This window comes from Natator depressus, chromosome 6 (genome assembly GCF_965152275.1).
Source record: "Natator depressus isolate rNatDep1 chromosome 6, rNatDep2.hap1, whole genome shotgun sequence".
NCBI classification, from domain to species: Eukaryota; Metazoa; Chordata; order Testudines; family Cheloniidae; genus Natator; species Natator depressus.
Genome location: NC_134239.1, coordinates 69224563 through 69250830, shown reverse-complemented (window position 1 = coordinate 69250830; position 26268 = coordinate 69224563). Strand labels below are relative to the sequence as shown.

The window sequence follows — 26268 nt, the reverse complement described above, 5'->3', positions numbered from 1 at the left end:
ATTTATAGTTTTTAAACCAGCAGAAGCAGCTGACCAGCTGTTTTATAAACTGACTCAGAGCCCCACCCCTCTCTGACTTCGCAAACGAAAAGAATCTTCCCCCGTTTCCTCACCCTAGGAAGGTGAGTCTTTTGGGTGACTGCAAAGGGGGAAGATTTCCTTTGCAGATACAGTGGTTGGAGGACTGGAGATGCTGAAGCCACAGTGCCCTATTCTTCCCAGTGATGGGGATTTTAGGAAATAGTAATAAATAACAAAATTTATTTTTTTCCCCTTTATACTGCACTTTTCCTCTCAAAGGAATCCAAAAAAGCCCTGTGCAAACTATGCACTTAGAGCACCGCTGAAACGCAAGTACCTCTGATTGTAGACAGCGGTAACCAATTAGCAGACAGCATGGTAGGGCCCAAACTCCACATGAACTTGAAGACAAGGAGCTATCAAAGACACTGGTCTTCTGTATCTTCATGAGAGGTCAAAACAGCTGGATGTGAATAATAGTTATAGCATTGGCCAGGAACAAGAAACTGCTGGCCTCTTGAGTTGAACTGCTTAAAACTGTTCTGCGTGTCCCCAAGATCCCTGACCTACATTACTGTTAAGGGATTCCTCTCCACTGTGTTTGCTTGTTTGGTGCTCATTAGCCTCTGCGTCTGTCATTAGTGCTTGAATCACTGAAGGAGTGATCAGGAGTTCAAGGGACAAGTTCAAGCTGATGTCTGAATTACATAGCTCAGCAACCTCAAAGACCAGATCTTCTAACGGCTACAGATGTAGTATCTGGGAACAAGGACTTAGAATCTAATTCAGAGGCCAACTTCTTCAGTATTTGCCCTGCCACCACAGTTGGGAGCTTTTTCTCTTGGGCCTGTTTGTTCACTTGGCATCAGGGAGGAGCTGAATGCTGGGGAATGACTTGTGACCACTCCAGACGATTACGTGAGGCTTCCTATAATAAGGGTGGGTTATCATCTCTTTCAGTGCCTGCTCAGAACTTGAAGACAATTCCATCACTTATGCAGAGATCTGAAATTCACCAGGGTTTGCTACTCTGTAAAAGAACAGAACTATGGGCCAGTTGCCAGCATCAGCTACAACTGTGATTCTTGTGTTCCCTTTCTGGTTTGTCTGGGGTGGAGCAGTTGAATGAAGAATTTCCAGGCATGCGAAACTGCTTGTATATTTCCAAATATATTAAAACATAGGTGCAGCTAGTATTACCAATAATTACATCACAAATCGGTTACATAAATTAGAGACAGTCTTTCCCTGCCTGCCATGCCAAATCATTTGGCAACTGGCATAGTCAGCACAATATTGTAATTCTTGCCATGGGCTACATTATTTCAAAACACTGCAAAGTATAACACCTGCATGCATTGTGCAATTTCTCTGTATGCAGGCTATAATAATATAGCATTGTGAAATGCACTTTTTATTTAGGTTGCATTCTGTCATCGCTCTTGCTGATAAGTAGAGCGAACGGGAAACAGTTTTCCTGTCCCATTAATATTTTCAAAAGTTCGAAACATTTTCCCACCTCAAATCAGGATGAAACCTTGAAATCTCAAAAATATACGCAGACGGAAAAACATTTTTTTAAATTTTGGGTCAATCCAATAGTTGATTTCAATAATTTAGAAATGTTTTTGATTTTGACCCTTTTTGAAACCCTTTTCAGTCTAATTAGCTTACATTTGGAAATGAAAAGTCTTGAACCAGAAAACTGAAATTGAGAAAATGTTGAAGCAAAATGTCTCAACAATTCGGAAACTTTTTTTCTCAGCATTTTTTTCAAATTGGGAAATTTGTTGAACCCAAGTCTGTTTCACAACAGTTTTGGTTCTGATGAACTGGCATTTCTTGACGAATTCCTGAGCAGCTCTACTACTAAGTATAACATGTGTACTCCTTGCCATTCCGAATTCGGTGCAAAACAGCAACCACCAGCAGCATCCCTCTGACGCAACCATATCTTAGGTTTCAGAGTAGCAGCCGTGTTAGTCTGTATCCACAAAAAGAACAGGAGGACTTTTGGCACCTTGGAGACTAACAAATGTATTTGAGCATAAGCTTTCGTGGGCTACAGCTCACTTCATCGGATGCATGCAGTGGGGAAAAAAATGTGCCACAAGTACTCCTTTTCTTTTTAAATATATCTTAATTATATTTAAGGATATTTTATGCTTTAGGGGAGGATTTCATGGGACGTCTACTGTTGTGGGGAATTTCTGCAGAATGGGAAGAGTGCCTTAACTTATGTTCCCTAGAAAGCATCAACTACAGTTGCAAAAAAGTCCAGAATAAAATCCAATTTCTAGTGTTAGGTAATGTGTTGTATTTGCTTAATATCGTTATCCTTAAATTTTACCTTGTTTAATCATGGACGTTGGCGACCTCAGAATGTACAGTTAGGGCATGATTCTCTGTTGTTCTGCATCTTATGCAGTCATTATATAAGGGCAAAATGAGCGTAAATCAGTACCATTTTGAGTTGGCAGCATTCTACATCCACTTGGCAATGATACAGTTGACTCCTTAATGTGGAGGGAAACAGAAAAACAGGCCCTTAGGCTATGTCTAGACTAAAATTTGTGGCCCTGTTTTAATGAGAGTTAATTGATTGCTGAGTAAATTAGCACATCTGCAAAAGTGAGTCTTGATAATCTACATACATTTGCTCTAAAACACAAACATTTGTGGTTTAAGCTAGTATACAAATGTTTGTGGAGAATCTGGACTAGCATTTATAAATGTGTTAGTGAATTTGAGTTAACTGGCAGTCAATTAACTGGAGTTATATTACAATCCAGGCAAATCCCAAAGGGACATAACCTTCCTGGAGAGAAAGCACAACTTGTGTCAATATTTAATTAGTTCTTCAAGCTGGTTTGGCTGCAGCCTGGTTTCAGATGCAGCCTGGCCAAACGCCCCTGGAAATAGGAAATCATGTCACGTATCTACCATGAATTAAAACACAGTTTTCTGTTCCATTACAGAGCTCTTCTATGAATGACTCTATCAACCCAGGGGCACTAAGTTGCCTTATCAGATGCCACAAGCTTGCTCAAAGCACTGAATCAAAGGCCTGATGGAAGTCTATCAAAAGTGCTGCACCGAGCTTATTAAATTCAACCATCTTCTCAAAATGTTATCTCAAAGTGAAGATCTGATCAAGAGTGGAATGACTAAGTCAAAAGCCACACTGAACGTCCAGGCCTTTGCTGCAAAGTATATCACTGATTCCAAACATTAACACAGAAGCAAAGACTTCCCTTTGCCTCTATAATTGCTACCTTTTTCACGACGAGAGTGGTGAAACACTGGAATGCGTTACCTAGGGAGGTGGTGGAATCTCCTTCCCTAGAAGTTTTTAAGGTCAGGCTTGACAAAGCCCTGGCTGGGATGATTTAGTTGGGGATCGGTCCTGCTTTGAGCAGGGGGTTGGACTAGATGACCTCCTGAGGTCCCTTCCAACCCTGATTCTATGATTCTATACATTTATCACCCGTTCTGAACAGAGGCAAAATAATACTCTTCTTCTAGTTATTTGGAGGAGGATATTAATGCAACAGACTGGCTGGAAGAATCTATGCAGCCCCATCACAACAATACTCTCATTTGTCTTTAGCAACTCAAGGGTGATGTTACAAACTGCTGGTGCCTTCCCAGACTTGAGCCAATGGACTGCGATCTGGATCCCTTCTTGATTGAAGGAAGGTGGCTGAACCAGAACTTCCTGCCACATTTCAAACTGGCAGTGGTCAACAATTTGAGTTGAAACAGGACCACAAATGCTAATCTCTGAGGCTTGTCTAGAAGAAAGAAAAAGGTATTTTATTCAGTCTATTTATCTTAGTCAAGCTAGATTAACTCAATTGGAAATGTCATTTAACACAAATGTAGGTACAGTTTAACACCTTTAGCTTGATTCAAACATGTCAGTTATAGCTAAGGCACAACCCTAGGCTATAAGTTGATCTGCTAAAACTTGATTGAAAAAAGCACCTTTTTCTAGTCTAGACAAGGCCTAAATGTGTAGCTAGATGAAAGCAAAGAAGACAGCGGAGGGTTTGGCATGAAACAGGAAATAAATTCTGGTTTCTGGGTTAAACTTATTCAGAGTCAAGACAGCAGTTCATTCCTGGCACAGTTCCAGTAAAGAGCTGCTCAATCTCTGAAGAATTTGTAAATTCAACTCTTAAATATTAAGGGCCAGATTATAAAAATATTTAGGTGCCTAAATATGTAGCTATACTCCAGTGGGATCTACAAAAGTACATAAGCAAGTTAGGCACCCAACTCCCTTAGGCACTTTTGGAAATTCTACTAGATGCCTATCTGCATCTTTAGGTATCTTTGTAAATCAGGCCCTAAAAGATTACATGGTATGAGGATCAGTACTGACATCAAAGCAAGTGAAATTCAAAAAATACTGCAAAGAACTGGGTGTGCTTGAAAGGAGCAGCTTCTGCTTATAGTCTCCAGGCCCAATGCAGACAAAACGGACACTGCTTCAGAAACCCATGTCTCTACAAATACTTTAACAGAAGCAAGAAACAGACATGGACTTTGACTCAATGAGTTTACAATCCAGTGTTGGAGAGGGTGTGAAGAGTAGGGAAACAAACAGTAGGGAGGGATGAGTGAGGAAGTGTTAAAGCAATAAAAATCACCCAGCTCAATCACTTAATCATCCATTAAGGCATATGCACATCTTTGTTCAAGTCATGCCCCCCAGTATCAATAAGTAGTAATTATTAACTGACTTTTTGAGGATACCATGGAAAAAGTGAGTCTTTCGGAGGGAACAGATAGAACAAACAGAATGTAGAGGCTTAGTGGATCAGAACCGGGAAGATAATTAAATTTGTTCCAAACTGTGATATTAACCCTTTCCTTCCCTATCCCTCCAACAAGCAACCTCTTGCCCTACCCCCATCTTACTGTCCATATCTCCAACCAGACCAATGTCCAGCCCCATTCAGTATGAAGAAAGGTTCAGGAACATTGGCTGCGCAGATCCCGGGGAACTCCTGAGGTGAAGACATGATGCTGCAGAATCTCCTCTGGCTAATCCCTATGGAAATTCTCGTCTTCCCATGGAGTAGGGCTGGGTAAATATGTATATCAAATAATCTGAATTCATTACAATCTTTAATTTAAATATGCAATGGGCAAGTATATATTTGAACAGCACGTGGGAGTACTAGTCACACTAGGAGACAGTACACAGTATATTATCTCATCAGGGAAAGTACTCATCCACATTTCTTATCCATTATTATATGGTGCTGAGCACAACTCAGGCAGTCAGAAAGCATACACATATCCTTGGTGACAAGTTGGATCTGCTATAATTTGCTAGCCCAAAGCAACACTTAACTAGTTTCCACAGAGTAGTCTAACTAAATCAACCACAGATGTCAGTGGTTGGGTTGGATTTCTGAGATCAGCACTCAATAGCACAGCCTCGCTTTTCATTAATCAGTGTGAGCTGATTGCATATTTTACTGCAACACATGGCTCCATCAAGTTAGTAATGGCGCTTTATAGAACTCTCTAGCAGTGGTGGCTCTTGGTAAACTGAAATACATTATGTAATGAAATCACCATATTCTAGTAAATAGTGGATGAGGAAAAGTAAGGGCACTACAGTTCCAGAGTGCAATGCATAGCTGTGTTATTTACAGCAATGGTCCCCATAATATAATGAAAATACTAACTGTGATATTTAGAGCCGGATCCTCAGCTGCTCTAAATCAGCATAGCTCCATTTAAGTCAATGAAGCTACACTATTTATACTACCTGAGGAGTTGGCCCCATAAACAGACACTCAACTGAGAACACAGCTTGTCCTTTTTAGATATCATAACATTGTATGAACATATGATGATGAAGTGCAATAAAATCCCACAGGGAATACAAAGCATAATTTATGCTTCTTGTGCAGAGGGGAGTTAACAATGGTATACATCCTTCTGCACAAGTTACAGGCTGCAGGAAATCATTATTCAGATTTGACTTACCATGGATAACATTTGTAAACCATACTAAATGCAGTTAAGGGGAATCAAATGCCCCCAGATCAACTCACATATCAGGCTTTTCAAAAAGATAGCTGAAATCGGGGTTACTGTGGATAATTTGTTCTTTTATTCACTATATTCATAATGAGGCTTTGTTTATTATGCTCTTTGTCCCAATAATGGCTGTATTATTGTGACAAAGAACAGGATGTGGTCATGAAATTTGTCTCTGAAGTGCATCAGTTGAATATATGAGCAGAGGCTGATTTTACCTTTTGCAAGCAACCCTTTATTGTGCAACATAACAAAAACATGAAATATTTGCTTATAACTAACATTTCATCCCAACTTGTGCAAGTGCTATGGCTGAAAACAACCAATCGTTTCCTTCACAGCAGGGATTGGAGGTTCAAATGGGTGATATTTCTTATGTTGCTGATGTGGCACACAGAGATTAAAGCTAGTGAGCTTACTGTAGAAGGTGTTGCAGAAAAGGAACAAAAACACAGATTTATTCACAACTCTGAGTTCTTAAAAACTGATATCTGGGCCCTGAGCTGTAGATTTGCAGCATCAGGACATTAAGTTTATTAGTAAAGTGGGAATTACTGTCAACATATCTTGTTTGTGAAATGCAGAGCCTGCTACAGTATGTATATCATTTTACAGCTAACACCAGGTGCTCTCACAGTAGTGGAAAGACACTTTCCTTAAAAAAATATGTATTTTTTTTAATGCAACCCCATGGCAAGCCCTGTCAGTCTTTGATCCCACATATAGGTCTGCTAACACCTACTCTTTTTACAGGTGCTATCCACCCCAAGCTACCAGTGGGGTGGAGCATGCAGGTACAGAGTTTGACTCTCCAGTATCCTACTCTACACCTATGTGTCTGATTCACCCAATCTAAGAGGGCTCATTACACAACTAGAAGCCATTCACTGCTCTGTTTGTATGACTGTGTGGGGCATTTCTCCTTATTGTGTTTCCAGACACTTTGACACAGACCTTCAAGATAATTGCTAAACTGAAAGTAGTTTCGGGGATCAAATGCCACCTGCATGGTGTGGATACTTTGCTTTATGCAGTATATGCACCACTCCTGAATGCATGGCTCCTGCTTAAGTGCTTTCTGGTGCCCCCTCCTGGGTTCAGTGTTACCTCAGAACTGGGAACATAACTGGTGGGAAAGAAGGGGTATCTTTATACAGGCTTCCTACATCACCCCCTGAAGGCAGGAGGAATAAGCCCTGCAGCAGCTAACACTTCTATCTCTGCTGCAGGTTATGCAAGAAGCTGAATCGGTATGTCCAGACCAACCACTGGAGCGACAGCAGGGAAGGTGAAGGAATGGTTTAATCGGGGGCTATTACAGAGACTAGCAGCAGTGGGAGGGAAGGAAGAAAAGGAGCATCTCCTGTTTTCCTCATTGGCACAAGAGAGCTTGCTGTGAACTACACTAGAGAAAGGAAAGTTGTAGGGCAGAAACCACTCATTCAACCCATCCCATTCCCCCAGTGATTGTGTAACCCACACACCTTATGGGCATGGTGTTCTGTCCCATCTAGTGGCACTGAGACCACTTAAAGAGAAAGCAGTTGATGAGTCTGCTCTATAGCCCTAACTAACAGCAAGCTGGCTTTTAGCTCATGTGGTAGAGGCTCATGCACTAAGCTCCAGAGGTCCCGGGTTCAATCCCGCCTGTTGACGACCAGGGTCTGTGGGTGTTACAATTGCACCTATGTGGTCCTGGTTTACTTTTACATTTTAAAAGGATTTAAAGTATATTTCCTATATGCCATAAATTACACTGTATTAGCTTAGCATTACTTAAACTTCATTATTAGCTTTCTAGAATAATCTTAAAGCATTCTGCAAACAGCTTTGTTATAATTAAATTAATTAGGGAACAAAGTACATATAAAGTCTTCACAGATGGTGAATTTTGGTTTTCTAAGTCAGCCACTTCATAGAAATCATAGACTATCAGGGTTGGAAGGGACCTCAGGAGGTCATCTAGTCCAACCCCCTGCTCAAAGCAGGACCAATCCCCAATTTTTGCCCCAGATCCCTAAATGGCCCCCTCAAGGATTGAACTCACAACCCTGGGTTTAGCAGGCCAATGCTCAAACCACTGAGCTATCCCTCCCCTCCAACTTCACAGAGATGAAAGAGAATCCACTGAGGTATCCAAGCTAAGCAGCTTCTATGGCGTGTAATGGCCAATCATCAGCAAGCTTTGGTCCTTCTCTGTGCTGGGAAATACAAAAATCTCAACCCCGAAGATATAGCCATTTGGGATGGTATCTACTTCTTATGTTGCCTTTTCCGTTCCACCGCTGTACGCAAGGCTTGCAGAATCAGGTGTGCATTATTCAGGATGTTGTATTCACTTAGATTTACCAGCCAGCGGTAATTCTCATCAGTGTATCTGACTGAGAATGTATCATATGGGGAAGAGCAGCTAGTAACATCAACTTTGCCCCCCTCTGCCTCTGAGCAGCAGCGCGTCACACCTAGGAAAAAGATTCAACAGGACATTGCTGTGGTATTGGGTTTATGGCAGTTTGATGACACAATTTTACACTAATAACAAACAGATTTGTGAGAGACAGAGTGAAACATGAGACTGAAGCAAGGGCTGAGCATCTCACAGCAAGGGACAGTTGATGATAGGAGTAACAATGAAAATGGTAACTTTAATCAGTGGAGAGGTTCATAGAATTGAAATGACCAGTGGGGACCCAGCCAGTAGAAAGAGTCATCAAATGAGAAATGGGAATCCAGTCAATGGGTAGACTGGCCACGCTGACCCTTAGTTAAATGCTTTGCAGCTGTTGTTAACTTACCAGGTGCTTTATAATATTGGAAGGTGTCATTCACAAGTGGGAAAAAAACCACAATGGGGCTTCCTGGCGTTTCTGAATCTTGAAACAGGTAACACTCCTTTAGATTTTTCCTATCTTCCTCACTCAGGAAAACTTTTGGGAATGGGATTTTCTGCTCTGCATAGTACTTATAGGCCTGGTCCAGAGGCTAGAGCATTACAGAAGTGAACAGTATTAGATCCCAAAGAGGTTAAGATTATAGGATACCTATAAGATACTCCTGGCACACCTGTGAAGCTACATGTAGTTTGAGACCCATGGACTATGTTAAATGACATCTACTATGTACTGTCCCCCCACCGCCGCCCACCACAGAGTACTCAACACAAAATCATCATATGATACAAATAGAACTCAGTAACTGTATCAAACTGTAAATAGAGTTTTAAAGCTAGACGAATAACTACATTAAGAAAATGTTTTGGTTTCATGGTTAAGTGCTCAAAAGTCAGGAAATAATACAGTTTGGTTTGTGCATGCAACCACACACCCTTGTGTATAAGTATCATGATACCATTTTAAATTAGATTACATTTTCATTAGCTACAATATTCTGTCTCAAGTAATATAATATATCTTACTTGATTCACAACCTGAAATGCACGTCTAGCATCTTGTAGTACTATATACTACTCTATATATGCTAAACAAATAGAAAATAGTTTGTATCAACATGCTAAAAATCTCAGCATACTTCCTGCATGAAACTCATTTTATCCCAGTGGATGTTTAAAGATTAAATGATGCTTTGTTAGGCATACATACTGTGTATCATATAACTTGAAAAGTAGGGCCATAGCTATCGTCACTCACAAAAAAAAAAGTCTATTCAAATATATCAATAGCCCGATGTTACAAAGATAGTCAATGTAAGCACGTGGCATTCCCACGCAGCCCCTAACAAAGTAAATACACTTAATATAAAGATCCAAATTTACTCTTTCCCTGGGCTAAGGCTTTATAGGTAACTTAATTAACTTAACCACAAAACCTAAGATTCTGCCTAAATTCTCCCCCAAAGATAGCTTCCAGAGCTTTCCCTGTAGCATCCCTCATTCCCAGCCTATACAATTCTTCTGCTCCAGAGAGGCTATCATATACACACACACACACACACACACACACACACATATATATCTAGTTGGAGGAAGCAGAAATTACTCTTCATCTTTATTCATACTTCTAGAATCTGAGTTTAATGTGACTCAACAGAAGATCCCTGCATTCCGACGCAGCATCTTTGAGTTTTCCACAATATTAGCCATCTTGTCTGAGATGAAGTCCTAATCAATTCAGCGTATATCATGACAGGTCTCTTTTACAACTCTGGTGGAAAACAGACTGATGTCTTTCGGAAGATTCAATAATTTCATAAATCAACATCAGACATTCCCAGCATAATAGGAGGGAATTGGAACAATTTCATTAACTGCTACACTGAAAGACTCGCTGCAGGTGAAATGCATCTCACAAATCCCTGCTGCTAAAAGAATTCTACAACCGTACCCATTTTTTTTACAGTTTCTAAGCCCTAGAGGTCTGTGATGATGAGATCACATGAAGATGGAAGTGAGATGTTTTAATAAACTGCAATGTGTAGATCAATGGTCTGAAACAAGGATTCATACCACTGACACTGGCAGCTGAATTTTCTCTCTCCTGGAATCACCTTCCTCTTCTAATGCTTGGAAATGGAAATAGAGGGATTAAAATGTAATTGATTTAATAAATTAGTTGAAATAATTGAAATAACATAATATTTCTAGCTATTAAGTATTGGAAGGTTACAGGCAAAAGGCTATCACTGGAGAAAACAAATGATAAATTGACTCCTCTCACCAAAGTCTGCGATCCTGCACTGTAACTTAAATGCAGGATGACATCCACTTTCCTCTCTGACCTTAAAAGTGGTGGGCAGCTGGTATTGATGAAAAATCCAGCATCTACCATGCCAAGGAGATCTGGTTGCTCACTCAGCTGGTTGGGAGACATGTCTAACACAGTATCTAAAAGGAAAATTTTTTTGTCATAAGAAAAACAGTGTATGAGCAAATCTGCAATTTCTTTGAAGAAAACAGAGTTGAAAATGAAAGGGCTCATCCCATTGCCATACCACTATAGCTCAGCTTTATCCTAAAGGAACAAGCTTCTCTGATTTAGGATTCTCTGTGTTGTTCTATTCCTGGCTCTCTTAAACAGTTCCACCCCATTCTTGACCTGCAGGGGGCACCCAACTCTCTCCTTCTGCCTGCCTATAGGGCCAGAGTCCCGCAAAGCCCATAAGCACATGCTTATCTTTAAACGCATACTTGCATACTTTGCTGGATTGGGGCCTTAGTCCTTTCTTTCTGCTCATAGAAAACTATGAACTTTGTCAAACGTCTATTAGTTAAACTCAGTGACTGTACCCCAAGGAGATGGAAGTTAAGCCCTACCAAACTGATATCAATACAGATTTTCAGCCTTGCACAATTCAGGTGATTGGTCAAACAATTGTTTTCTAAATTAGATTCAAATTTTGCTACTTATGGTGGGTTAGAAATGGATGCTCATTCACTCTCCTCCAAGCCCAGGTCGCCTCACTAAATTCCACACTCAAAACCACCTCAAAAGACACAGTTAAAAACCAGTGCTATTACCTTTCCATCTACAAAACTTCTCATTCCCCAGATAGTCATTATGGACCTGGAAGCCCTTGAGAAAATTGTGATATTGAGCAACTGACAGGCGATCTGTTAAAGCATCTCGAAGAGCAGTGGAAAAAGGGCCTTCAGGAGTGAGCATGTGAGTATTCACTTCATGTGGCCTCGTAGGCAGCATAGGCTCTTCCTCTGTACAAGGGGAGACAAGGAGAGAAAAGCTTTGGTTTCGTATAATCATTTTTGGGGTGTTGTCCTTGTATTTCAGTGATGGTTGAGGCAGGTGTTAGGATGATTTATTTAACCAACAACAAACAATAACTTTTAAAGTAACCATGGTACCGTTGTTGCTGTAATATTGCCCAGTTGTATTCTCTGCGTTGGTCTCTGAAACTGGTTCTAGTCTGTGTGTGTGCTGGTCTGTGAGATTCAACAGCAAATGTGATACTGCATCCTTTTCATCTGCAGGATATGTGGCAACTTTCAACTGCCTGCTGAAGCTTAACCCTTTTTAACACACTCTGTAGTTTTGGTAGTTATCATAATTGCGGCAATATTTTCCCCTGATTTGCATCCTCCTCCTTTAAGTCCATGCATCATGGTAATTCTCTTTCAGCTGAGGAGGGTCCCATCAGTGCTGCTCCTAGCCCAGCCAAAAGAACTTAGCAGAGCAGCATAAGGCATTCCCCTGGGTCTATCTGTGGCTTCTGCAGTTTTTAAAAAACCTTCCTGGAGAGAATATGTTCACACTATGTGACAGGCTTCATATGTCAGATAGGCATGAATCTCCAATTTAAACATGAATGAAAGGCAAAGTTGAGGTATAAAAAGGTCTCACCAATATCAACTACTCTGTCTCGAGTCCACCTGTGCCAGAAGTCTTCTGAACTGTTGGACAAACTCCAGATGTATAACAGGTTCAGGGAAAATACACTGCTCCACATGCCTGTGAAGGGAAAGAGATTTTATGGAAACTAATTTAGTGAACATTTGGAAGCATCGAATTGAAAACTGCCTTTTGCTTTCTCCATCAACTTGTTCAATTTTCTTCCACTTAATTTTTGCGGGAGCCTGAGGAGCACAATTCAAACATTCCTAAACCTTCAAGTTTTAATGTATTTGACACTTCAAAGGTGCTGACTTTAACTCTAATTGAAGACGTCAACCACAGGGAGTGTTAGGTCTCTAACTTACCACAGGTAACGTTGCACTCGAAACCAAGGAAGTGATGGGAGAGAAACCCAGGTGTAGAAATACTCTCTCAGGAAGCTGAATAGAGCTTTATTGCAATAAGCCTGAGATCATCCTATCCACTTATCTTTCCCGGTGGTTCCCTAACTACACTGAGCAGGGCTCTCCTGTCTCTACAAAGGTCATCCCAGCCTTGAGTTGCCCTGAATCCCCTTTGAATGGGGATTCTCTGGTTGTCCCACAGTTTACCCTATCAACAGGGAAAGTCCCCCTGGCGTGTTAAAGGGTTCTGCCATCTCCCTAAACCCTCCTCATCCCCCTGCATTCCACCCACTGTTTTTTTCCTTCTAAGATCAACTTTTCTGTCCACACCCCCTCTCATATGTCTCAGACTCGCACTTTGGGCATCTCAGATGGGGGCTGCTCTGAACAGCTCTCTCAAACAGTCCCATCTGGAACCACATCTACCATTTTAACGTTATCTTTGAGCAAAACACTCTGTTTGACTTCCTTTTAAACATGCTTTTAGGATATGTAGGCTGAGCCCTTACTGCTTCCCAAGGAAGAGAAGATGGGAGTCAGCATGTACACAGAATGTATTACAGTCTCATTTTTAATACTGGTGATAAATCCGTATCTCCATTAGCTGCATGCTGGCTAGAGACACGGGGTCAAGCTAAACTTGGCTGTGGACTGAGAACTCAAAATGTCCTGAACTTCAGACTTTTTTTTTCAAATCGCTCCATTCTAATGAGGAGCTGGAGGATACTGGAATGAGGAAACTGGGGAAGGCAACTCTGATGTAGTGAGGGCTGACGACAGATGAAGATCCTGGAAGGGGAGACTGGGATGAGGATCCCGAGGGAGTGAAGGCTGGGACCGGCCAGGTGCAGAGCCTGGGACAAAGATTCAGGAACGAGGTAGGGAAGAAGAGACAGGACTGAGACAGGGACAGGACAGACAGGTATGTGTGACCAATAGAGAACATTCCCATCCAGACCAGGAATAGAATCCAATGTTCCTGAGTCTTATCACCCTCTGCCATGAGCAAATATCTATGAAAACCCTCTTGCAAAGTATGTGTCTCATCCTCCTTGAGTGGCTGGTTCACATAAAGGATGACAACCTACTACTGCTACCAGTTATTCCCTTAGGTCAAGTGACAGAGGCTTGTGTGGTGGTCCTAAAGTTTCCAGCACTGCTGATGACCCAAGTGGTAGTCAATATGACATCCTCTGATGGATTTACTGTTTTTAATTTTGCTTTTTTTAAATACCCGGGAAATTATATACAAAAACACTATGTTAAAGGAACATTAATTTGCCCTGTTGTGCATATGTATTATGATAGAATCCTCAATTACATGATGACATAATATTTTTTCCACAGAACCTTGCCTCATGTACAGGATGGACTTGCTCTGAGGATGAATCAGGGTTATGTAGTGAAGGAGTCCATGTCTTGTCTGGTGCAGAAATTGAAAGGTGAGTAGTGAATGAGGCAGAGTATTGCAGAATGAGAAAGGATGGTCTCCTGTATAAGGCAATTGAATGCTGCTCTGGAGAATTTTTTTCTATCTCTGCCTCTGCCACAAAGTTCCTGTATGATGTTGGGCAAGTTACGTAAACCAAACTACTCACACGTTGTCACTAATTGTGTGTGCCTCACTTTCTGGGTGCCCGACTTGAGACTCTTGCATCTGATTTGCAGAAGCACTGAGCACCCACAGCTGCATCTGAAGTCACTGGAAATTGCTTTGACCACATGAAGTGCTATCTAATCTAACTACTCTGAAAAATCAGGCCTTAGGCATCTCAAATTGGGCACCCAAAATCAGTGGATGCTTTTCACCTTAATCTCTTTGTGCTTCAATTCCCCGTCTGGGAATAACTGGGAATAATACCATCTTCTCACCTCACATGGGATATTGTGAAACTAATTCAAATGATGGTTTTGAAGCACTCAAATACTTCAGAGATAAGCACCATAGAAAAGCCCATGAGTTCATTAATAATTCTGTATCCAGAGCAGTGTTTGAATGGTGTGCAGCAAACAGGGCCTAGGGCCAGACACTGAAAAATGAGGAGAAAACAAAATATTGAATAGTTGCTCATTGAGTGAGCACCATCCACCCTATGGACTGTTGGAGGAAGGGGTCCTGTGGAAAAATAGTATGCAAACATGTCATTGAAGTCTCTATCATAATTAGAGCGGGATGAAATTTTTCAGTTTAAACTTTTTTCACCAAAATATGCAGATTCTAGTCAACTGAAACATTTCACAGTCAAATTTGCTGATTTGTTTCTGTAAAAAACAAAATACTGAAAAAGATCTAAATCTATTGTTTTGACATTTTTAAAATGAAAAGTTACAATTTTTCTATTCAAAACGACTTTTTTTGAATTTAATTTACATTTTTTAAAAAAATAACCAAAATCAAAATGAAAAGTTTCATTTTGGGTAAAGTAAAATGTTTCATGGTACCTGAAACAAATTGTTTTGACTTTTTTGTTTCACCAAAAAATGTGAAAAATATTTGGTTTGGTTTTGATTTTTCTGTTTCGCCACTGAACCGAAACTTGTTGTACAACTCTATCATATTGCATATGAACAAGGAGGCCAAATTATAGTTGCACAGACAACTTTAATTGTAGCATTTCCTAACTTTTGATTACTTTATTTTGCAATCTTAACGTTCCTTTAGCATACTTATTTGGATGTAATGATAGATAGATAGATACACATATGAACGCACACGCATCTCTTGGCAGGCACTATACTAGTACTGAATGTTACAGACCGACAAATATCCACTTTCTGGTTATGGTTTTGTGTTATTACAGCAGGTTGACATTTTGCAGGACAATACATCACCAAGAAGGTAACAGATCCGGGTTTCGGGGAGCCTCTTTAACAGACGTCCCATAAAGAACTCGCTTCCCAAATCCTCCGTGCGAACAAATGCTCCATATTTCAGGAATCCCATCTCATAGGGAGTGAACTCCACCCATTCTGCAAACAGAGCCACAAAAAAGACATTCAGAAATGTCTCCCAAATGACTTGAAAGAGAGATACTGCTACTAAATTAAGCAAAGAGTTTGAGATGGAATAAGCCGTCTGTTTTCTATCTGATCTTTGCAAAGTATAATTTACAAACCACCGTCTTCTAGGCCAGATTTTCAAAGTCAGATGCACGAAGCTGAGTTCATGAATTTGTATGTGCCTCTTTTACATGTGCAGTTACCTTATGTGCAAGTTAGGCAACTAGCTGGGCATGTGCACACATAAATACATGGTTTTGTGTACTTGTGGCACCTTAGAGACTAACCAATTTATTTGAGCATAAGCTTTAGTGATGCAGCCGATGAAGTGAGCTGTAGCTCACAAAAGCTTATGCTCAAATAAATTGGTTAGTCTCTAAGGTGCCACAAGTACTCCTTGACTTTTTGCGAATACAGACTAACACGGCTGCTACTCTGAAACCTGTCATTGTTTTGTGTGTGCACGCTAGGCCTAATTCTGCTTTCACTTTCACTGGTTTTACACCAGGGTAACTCCCCTGACATTGGTGGAGTTAGCAGAATCAGGCCTATTGTGTGCATAAATTAGGTGTACACAAATGTATATGTGCAACTCTCTGTGTTTACCTAGAAAATCTGGTTCAAAGTAAATGATTTGATTCCATACATGTGACACTGATGATCATGAAGGCAGATATTTTCTCTTTCACTAGCAGGGATGTTCTCTTCAAATCCAGGGTAGAGGTCTTTTAATGGCAGTGTAAAGAAAGCCCAGGACTGAAAGAACATGGGAATTAATTTCCTTTTCATCCAAGAGGGTGTAGTACTTCCAATTCAGCAGTGAAAGGAAGCCCAGTACTTGATTTGCTTTTCTCTCTTCTTGGCTGAAGAGAAAAATACTGAAGTAGTGATGAGCAAGATTCAGTGAAGTCCTCTTGGGTCATGAAAACAGCATTAATTTCTCAAAATATTTCCAATGGTTTCTTCTTCTAATCAGGCCAGATCATATTCTGAGAACAGCCTGTCTTATGATATTTCTACACTTCTACTTCTAATCCTGAAATTTGGAATCCCCAAAACTCTCCTCTTGTACCAAAACTGTAAGCTTTGGAGGGCATGGGCTGCCTCTTTGGGTATGTCTACACAACAACCATGAGGCGCAAATGCAGCACATGCATTTATACCCGAACTAGCTTTGATCATGCTAGGTCACTAAAAGTAGCAGTGTGGGTCTGACGACGCAGGTGGTGGCATGGACTAGCCACCCAAGTACAGTCCTGCCCAAGGCCCTAGGTATGTACTCAGGTGGCTAGCCCATGCTATGCTGCCTATACTGCCAAGGCTACCCTGCTATTTTTTAGCAAACTAGCTCCATTATGGCTAGTTTGGGTATGCCTACATGTGCTGTCCTGATTGCAGTACAGACATACCCTCTGCAAATGTCTGTACAGGAGAAATAGGGCTGCGGTCTATAAGTGTTTCCAGAGTGCAAAGAACAAACAACAACAACTGAACAGGTATGCCTATGACTAAACTCAAACCTTGGTAGATTTATAATCAAACACATCACTTGAACATCAAAGTTACCTTTGAAATCTAGAGTGCTATACTTGTCCCGGACATTGACTGCCACATAGATGGGCAATGGGTTCTGACCCTCATTCACCGCTTCCTGCTGGTCTGAGAGTTTATGGTTCTCCTTCTGTTTTTTGAAGAAAAATAGTTACCTGAGAATGCATGAAATGACACAGGAACCTCTCTACTGCGAATTAGATTGCAGCATTTATGCCCCAGCCCTGTACGCAGGGTGGCACAGAACCATGCCACCCCAGGAGAAACACTGGCAGTGATTGTTCCTCAGGCAGATACAGTCCCCCTGGGCTACTCAATGCACACAGGTGTACACAGTCTGCACTTCCTGATGTTTCAGCTTTGCTTTGTGAGCTGGTGCAAGGAAGGGAAGAGCCACAACCCTGTCATCTCCCCAACCCCTTTCAAGCAATTTGCTCCCCAGGGTGGAGTGGGGATCTACTGCACTTTCCATGTTCCTGCAGCCAAAATACAATTTATTTAATGTATGGCAGGGGTGACCAAACTGGTTCATGAGCTGCATGAGGCTCTTTTACAGTTAATGTGCAGCTCGCGGAGCCCCCATGCACATCCCATTCTCCACCTACCAGACTGAGGGGGAGCTTGGGGCTTCTGCCCTGTGGAGAGGGGGGTCTCAGGTCTTCAGCCTGGTGGGGAGTGCCTTCCAGGGCTCTGGGCTTCACCAGGAGTGAGGCTGAATCCCCGTCAGGTGGGCCCCATGGGCCTGAAGCCCCACTCCGGCTGGCACACCATGGCTCTCGAATTTCTGAACAGTGTCATATGCGGCTCGGAGGGTCAGTAAGTTTGGCCAGCCCGATATATGGTATGCATTTATACCTAACCATTCCAAAATAAATTTGATTCCAATAGAATTTCCTGATGCAGATAACTCTACAGCACCACAGGGCATGCAATCTCTCCTCACAGATTTATTGCTCCTAATTCTTATAGAGAAAACATCTCCAGCTCTCTGAGAAAATAGATAGATACTGTACCCCATCATGCAGCATATACTCAATGATCAGCCCCCACAGATCTATAAATGATGTCCTGTATCCCTCTCGTTTACGCTGACACAGCTGCTGGTTAAAATATTTCATGCGATCCATAGAGAAACAACTCATCTTGCATTTGGTCACACATTTCTGGGCTTCACGGATTTTCTCATCTAGATCCTTCTGTGACCAATAAGCATCTTTATACAAGCATGACATGGTCCTGGGGAAGGGTAATATAGAAAAAAAAACATTAACAAAAAATAATTTACAAAAATTCTGTCCTTTTGTTAGAGTGTCAGTTTTAAGTGTTTCTTGTAGTTTGTGCACTACTCGATTTTTTTATAGCAGTTTGTGGGGGAAAATATCATTTGAGGTGTCTATGACTGTTCTATAAAAGGCCCATGTGAGTACATTTTTTCTAGCGTTTGATATTTCCTTTTTCCAATGACTGCCGCATTTTAAAGAGTAAAATTAATAGGAGTGAATCTTTAGTTTGCATAGATTGGATAATTTATTGTAAAGAGTTGAAATTTTATTTTCTATGTTTATTTTTCACGATAAATATAAGTTAGTTTTGACTGATGACAGTATCCTGGCATCACATTATAGTCAGCATCAATTTTATGGCGCTCCTTAGTATATGGCTCTCTGTTCTGGATGCATTTCTTAATTATTAGCAACCCATTTGATCTTGCTGGCCTTGTGAGAGGAAAATGAGAGATAAAATGTAGTCTTGTGGTTAACGTAGTGACCTAGGCCATAAGCAACATGGGTTCAAATCCTGGCTTTACTACAGGGTTTCTGTGTGACGATGGGCAAGTCATTTCTGTACCAAATGACTGGAGGATACCAAACGTGATGCCAATTTTTAAAAAGGGCTCCAGAGCTGACCCCGGCAATTACAGGCCAGTAAGTCTGACTTCAGTACCTGGCAACTGGATGAAACTATAGTAAAGAACAGAATTGTCAGACAACTCGATGAAAATAATTTGTTGAGGAAGAGTCAACATGGTTTTTGTAAAGGGAAATAACGCTTCACCAATCTACTAGAATTCTTTGAGGTGGTCAACAAGTATGTGTACAAGGGAATATAGAACACTTAGATTTTCAGAAAACAAGGTCCCACACCAAAGGCTTGTAAGCAAAGTAAGCTATCATGGGATAAGAGGGAAGGTCCTCTCATGGATCGGTAACTGGTTAAAAGATAGGAAGCAAAGGGTAGGAATAAATGGTCAGTTTCCAGAATGGAGAGAAACAAATAGTGGCGTCCCCCCAGGGGTCTGTACTGGTATCACTACTAGTCAATATATTCATTAATGATCTGGGAAAAGGGGTAAATGGTGATGTGGCAAAATTTGCAGATGATACAAAACTATTCAAGATAGTTAAGTCCAAAGCAGACTGCGAAGGGCTACAAAGGGATCTCACAAAATTGGGTAACTGGGCAACAAAATGGCAGATGAAATTCAATGTTGACAAATGGAAATAATGCACATTAGAAAACACAATACCAACTATATATATAAAATGATGGGGTCTGAATTAGCTGTTACCACTCAAGAAAGAGATCTTGGAGTCATTGTAGATAGTTCTCTGAAAATATCCATTCAATGTGCAGCAGCAGTCAAAAAAGCTAGCAAAATATTGGGAATAATTAAGAAAGGGATAGATAATAAGACAGAAAATATCATATTGCCTCTATATAAACCCATGGTATGCTCACATCTTGAATACTGTGTGCAGATGTGGTCACCCCATCTCGAAAAAGATATACTGGAATTGAAAAAGGTTCAGAAAAAGTCAACAAAAATTATTAGGGGTATGGAACAACTCCCATATGAGGAGAGATTAACAAAGATTGGGACTTTTCATCTTGGGAAAGAAATGACTAAGGGGTGATATGATAGAGGTCTATAAAATCATGACTGGTGTGGCGAAAGTAAATAAGGAAGTGTTATTTACTCCTTCTCATTACACAAGAACCAGGTGTCACCAAATGAAATTAATAGGCAGCAGGTTTAACACAAACAAAAGGAAATATTAGACAATTAGAATAAGCATGTGAATTTTAGAGCACTTAGAAAAATCAGCTGTTAAACCATACTGATTAAACTTTCTAGTGCAGGCCACACCTCAGCTAGTCTCAATCTTAACTACAGTGGTGCTACCACCCCACTTTAAGGCCATCATTTATCTTATTACAGCCCAGACTGGGCCAAAGGGTGTCAGACAGACAGACCAATGTTTAGGGTGAAATGGCACTGCACTGCCCCAGGGAACTCTGGGAGGGATAGTTGATCCCATCCCAAATGTATGGTGTACAGGACAAATATGCACGCTGCACTGCCATGCTTCCTCTGTACAGCCAACCAGCCCCACCTCGTAGTAGTGGTAGCTCCAACCAGCAACGGACAACCGTGGAAACAGGTTTGGACTCAAAGCTATAAACAACAACAAATCCCTAACAACAGTGCTTAACACTACCCATTTTCTTCAAATACAGCTGGTGCAACTTATTAAAGGATTTTAACTGCAGTAGATGGAAAGCTGGAAGATGTAATAAATCATTTTGAGCAAGAGGCAGGTAAAGAAATGTTAGACAAAGTCAAACTTTCAAATCAAGGTAATATTTAATGACCCGTAACTGAAAAGCAGTTTGTTAGATTTTCTTCAGACTTTGCAGAATCTTCACAGCCATTCTGGCAATTTTCAGACCAAACCAAAATGTCAAGACAACTTATGGGGAAGGGCTAAAATAAGGTTTTATAATAGAAGCTGGTTGCACCTTTACTTATGGAGAGGCTACTGGCTCTCCATAATAAAAATAGGATTACAATCTTTATGATGGAGAGCTGCTATTAACATCTCCATGATATTTTTTACCAGAGCTCTTTGTATCAACATCTTACAGAAAGATTAAATAAAAACCCTGATTGAGTCCTGCTTACCATGTCGTGCCAGACAAACCACTCAGGTATGTTGCACAGTCTAAGACATTTAATTTCTTGAGACCCAATAGACTGCCATATGTTGTTGTAAATGATCTCATTCCACCACCTGTTGTCATGATGGCCACCACTGGAATCTGTTCAACACAAAGACAGAAAGATAGTGCAAACCAAGCACACATGATTACTCAGAACTGGAAATGGACTGGAAACGGAACACTGGACCCAGTTCAGTTCCAACATTTCATAGTTTTTTCTCTGTTTATTGGATCAGAACTGGAACAGCAAATCCAAATACATCTTTCCTCGGGGTAAGTTTGGAATCAGATATGGATCCAAATCCAGTGTGTCAACCACGCCTCTATAGAGAAGGGCAGGAATCATAGTAAGTTCAGGTGCTTTTATTCATGCAAGAAATGTAGTATTCACCCCCAGCCATCTCATTTCCTCATTGCTCCATTCTATTCTATTCCCCCTTTCTTTTTTTAAATCCCCTTATCAACCTGTGAGAAAATTCATACAGCTCAGGGAATGTTTAATCACCCTGACAGGGACCTTCTCCCCACCCCCCCAGGATCATTACGTTACTTAAACGAACAGAAATTTTGCTTTTGGAATTCACAAGCTTGCAACAGAGGGCAGGTGTTTTAAAAAATATTCACTGGAGAGGTTAACTGAGCCCCCTTGAAGGGGTTTATCACCCATGCCACAATTGATGGAATTCAAGCAATGCATTAAATACTTGCTCATTAGTTCAGTTAATGTGCATGGATATTTATCATTCAAGACCACTTATGGTCCGGAATGGAACATACAGGTATGAGCCCCAGAACTGGAGATGGTGTACACGTTTCCAAATGGCCAGACATATGAGAGACACATATGCCTCCTTATAAAGACCTCATTGTGCTGCCTCTGCAGCACTGGGACCCTCTGCCGGGCAAGCAGACGCCAGGCCAGGAGTTACGTGTGTCTCACATGTGCCACGGCAGCGTACAAACTCCTGAGACACAGATTGCATTTAGATACAGCAGTCTTTAATTAGCTAAGTAACTGAGGTCTTTGCAGTTGGCCTCAGAGAATTCAGAGGTTCTGAAACTCTGGTATGTGTACCACTGGCAGCATGTAAGCTTAATGTTCCATCCAGTCACTTCACAGCAGTGTTTTAAGAAGGTGGTATGTGAACCAATACAGTTTGGGAGCTGCACACAGTGTTGTCATCATAGCCATATGGAAATCGAGGAAACCTTCACCAGACAACTATCTAACCCAGCTTTCAAGTTTACCTCCCAAACGACTGAGAGGATACATCTGTTCAGAAAAAGTGTCAACAACAATAATTTTTATACTTACAAAAACATAACTTAAGAGTCTTTTGGAACAGAAACACTTAGCTATTGGGGTTGCATGTGCTCCAGCTATTATTTGTTTATTAGCCACAGTTGCTGTCCAGTTTGCTGAGCACTCACACGAGGGAAGGAGGGAGCGGACACCCAGGATTCCACTGCACATACCTCGTGGTCCTGCAGGTCCTCTTCTAGCTGGAGAACATTTTTCAGGGCAGCAGCAACATACTTCTTTCTTTTACACAGGAAATCCTTCTCCTCTGCACACAGGTCATAACCTAAGCGCACATCTAGGTCTTGTGGGCAGGAACAAGGACTAGGACAAACACATGCTTTTTATTATATATTAATATTCCTAGTCAATTTCAGGACTTACACTACAGAAAATCTTACACATATGTACAGACAAAGCTTTTCCACACCCTGTATAATCAGGTTGATGTAATATAATAAGCAGAGAAGAGGATGATGTCAGTATTAGCAGATATTTTAACTTTATTTTCTAAAATTAGCTAAAGTTATATATTGTTGCAATTTATTGAAGTGGAAATTCTGCTTCACCTCTAAGGTTAAAAACCTAACAGGCCAAATTTTCAAAGGAGCCTCCTGAATGATGACTGCAAAATTGGTGGAGTGTCATCACCCTCTTGTGGCTAAATACTACCACAGAATCACATTTACGTTTTTAACATGTAATCATGGCGCCCTCTACTGGTAGCAGTCCATACAGGATACAGGGTTTAAATCAGGGATCTCAAACACAAATGACCACGAGGGCCACATGAGGACTAGTGCATTGGCCCGAGGGCCGCATCGCTGATACCCTCCCCTCGCTACCCCTGCCCCCACTCCACCCCATTCATGAGGCCCTGCCCCTTCCCCGCCTCTTCCCACCCCTTCCCCAAATCCCCGCCCCGCCCCACCTCTTCTCCGCCTCCTCCCCTGAATGGACGGTTCCCTGCTCCTCCCCACTCCCTCCTGGAAAGCTCTAAGTGCCAGCAACAGCTGTTTGGCGGCGGGAAGCACCTGGAGTTAGGCGAGGGGAGGGGGCGGGAGCTTGGTGGGCCGCAGAAAATAACCCCGCGGGCCGCGTGTTTGAGAACCCCAGTTTAAATCCTAGCCCTATTGAAGTCAATGGGAGTATTGTCATTGATTTCAGTGGGGCCAGGATTTCACTCTAGAAACTCTAACCCTCCTACTCAAGCATGGCTTTTCATAGCTAAGCACTTGTGGATTTCTTTCATGTCTAGTTTTAGTCAAAAATTGCAAAGCACAATCTTACAGAGGAAGATTATGGGCATGTGAAATTTAAATTTTAAAAACAAAACTGGTTTTAAAGTTATCCAAGTGCAAAGATGAAAAGGGGTATAGAAAACATTTTTTTCCTTCACCAAGATAACTCAGAAACAGATAAGTGGATTTTCTTCAGCATTTCAAATGAAATTAACTTTTGGACTAACGGCTTGAAAAATTTGTCAACAAAATATTAGTTACAAGCAGAATCCTGTGTAGTCTGCCACAGTCTGGACTTAAATTATTCTACACAACTTTCTTATTTCTGTGCTAAATTCTGCATCGGAGCTGCAATTTCTGCTGCATTATGAAATGAATAAAAAGGTTTCTCTTGCAATAAACAATTTTAGAAGTTCACTGCACTGATTGTAATATTCATTTAAATATTTAATGCAATACAAACTCGTTCTGAATCTATGTTGTGCTGGTGCAGAAGTCACGATTTGCAGCAGAGTCCAGTGCTGGTGTGCCATGCAGATCAGAAGTCATGCAGCACGACACCATTTTTCATTTTATATTAACATAGTTTTTGATGGTGATTGGTAGGATTATCCTTTCCTCATCAGATGCAGATCCCCATATCTAGCTGCACTCGCTATATTAAGGGACAATCCTGTCCCTAGCTCAGTGGCAGCAGAGGGCCATTGGTACAATGCTACTTGTAAGGTTCTGCTGCATGGAGAGGATGAGATCTGTGGACTCTATACAGGGAATCTGAGCTGCTGTGCATCCTAAGGACTGGCTCACAGAGCAAAGAATGGGGGCAGGACAGGGCTAGGCTGGACGCAACGGACCCATCACTATTCAGATCCATCAGAACATTCATGACAGAAGCGGGGGCAGGGAGAGAGAGAGAACAGTGTAAAACTGGCAGACCCCGGTCATTGTCGGGATCAAACCTGGGACCTCGGAGCTTAGTGCATGAGCCTCTACTGCATGAGCTAAAAGCCATATGGCCCTTATGAAGGCTGAAGGAGACTCATTAATCTCTCTCCAAGTGGTCTTGGTGTAGAGTGACCAGATGTCCCAATTTTATAGGGACAGTCCTGATTTTGGGGGCTTTTTCTTATATTACCCCTCACCCCCGTTCTGATTTTTCACACTTGCTATCTGGTCACCCTATCTCGGTGACACCAGATGGGATGGAACACCACACCCAGAAGGTGTGTGGGTTACAACAGCATGAGCTATGACAGCCTTAGAAGTGCGCTGGTAAACACGGAGCAGCTACTTTACACTGCTGAACCAGGGTCCGGAGCAGAGGGATAATTCCTTTTTCCCACTTGCAGAACCCAGCTACTTGGGCTCAGTGCAGTTGGGAAGGGTTTGCCCCTTAGTGATTATATTTAGTGAACTCAGTAATGCAGGGCTGTTATTGTTGCTGTGGCTGGAAGATAAATACATTAATAAGCAGATGTAACGCTAAAAGGAACTGCTTGGTATAGTGGGTGTATAATTTTTGACTGCTTTGAAATTAGTTACACATTCTAAAAGTTATAGATAAGTTTATTGTTTGGCAGCCCAGAGGTATTTTCATAAACTGAGCAGCAGAAACTGGTCCTTACTGTCAGACCAGTTGATCAAGAAGGCACTGGTGGTGAGGGACTCCCCTGTGAGTGCTATTCTGCAGTGACTGCTGTACACAGAACTAAAAAAGCCTTTTTCATATGCTGAAAAAGAATGAACTTTGCTGTATTGTGATTGATTAAGACCCTGCTTCAGGAAGGCACTTAAGCACATGTTTAAGCCTCTCCCTATTCAGGAAAGGACTCAAGAATGTATTTAACTTTAAGTAGGTACTTTAGTACTCTCCCGAATAGGGATGCTTTCTTGAATTGGGATCTTAATCTGCCAAAGCTATATATTTACATAAGGTTATGGATAACACTAAGGAAGTGGGCAACAGATCAGTCAGTGTGTGCATAAATTGCTAGCTACCCTGTCTAATGTAGCTTTTATCTAATGTCCAGTGTCATATACTGGGTATGTGTTGTGCATTCTTTTAAAAAAATACATTCTAGTTTTCAATCCAAAGAGGTTTGTTTTTTTTACAAATGCAGAAATTGGCAAAGCTTGGCTGACAATGTCACTAGCACTCAAAGAAACAGGAGAAGAGCTCTTACCAGTCTTCTGCCTTCACATGCAGATCAAATCTTTTCTCCTGAAAAACAAGAATGTCACTATGAAGGTACAATCATAGTTTTAAGCTTTCCTTCCTTCCCTTCAGCCTTGAGAGTGAGATTTATTTCCTCCCCAACAAGACACAGCAGCCACAAAATTGAGTCCCCCCACTAATCCAAGAGAATCCTTGCTAATCCTGCTGG

At 41.3% G+C, this 26268-nt stretch overlaps 1 protein-coding gene across 1 annotated transcript in view; it reads right to left on the bottom strand.

The window, feature by feature from the left end:
• Positions 1-8188: 8188 nt before the first annotated feature.
• LOC141989222 (cytosolic phospholipase A2 epsilon-like) overlaps positions 8189-26268 on the bottom strand; it is a 54071-nt gene continuing 35991 nt past the window's right edge. The window contains exons 11-21 of the mRNA XM_074955657.1: positions 26068-26105; positions 22820-22967; positions 21306-21442; positions 18355-18577; positions 17357-17471; positions 15623-15760; positions 12396-12503; positions 11558-11749; positions 10758-10924; positions 8880-9066; positions 8189-8546 (exon numbers count right to left, since the gene is read on the bottom strand). Of these exons, the coding sequence (XP_074811758.1) occupies positions 8338-8546; positions 8880-9066; positions 10758-10924; positions 11558-11749; positions 12396-12503; positions 15623-15760; positions 17357-17471; positions 18355-18577; positions 21306-21442; positions 22820-22967; positions 26068-26105 (1662 nt within the window). The 3' untranslated portion in view covers positions 8189-8337. The remainder of the gene's footprint in view (positions 8547-8879; positions 9067-10757; positions 10925-11557; positions 11750-12395; positions 12504-15622; positions 15761-17356; positions 17472-18354; positions 18578-21305; positions 21443-22819; positions 22968-26067; positions 26106-26268) is intronic.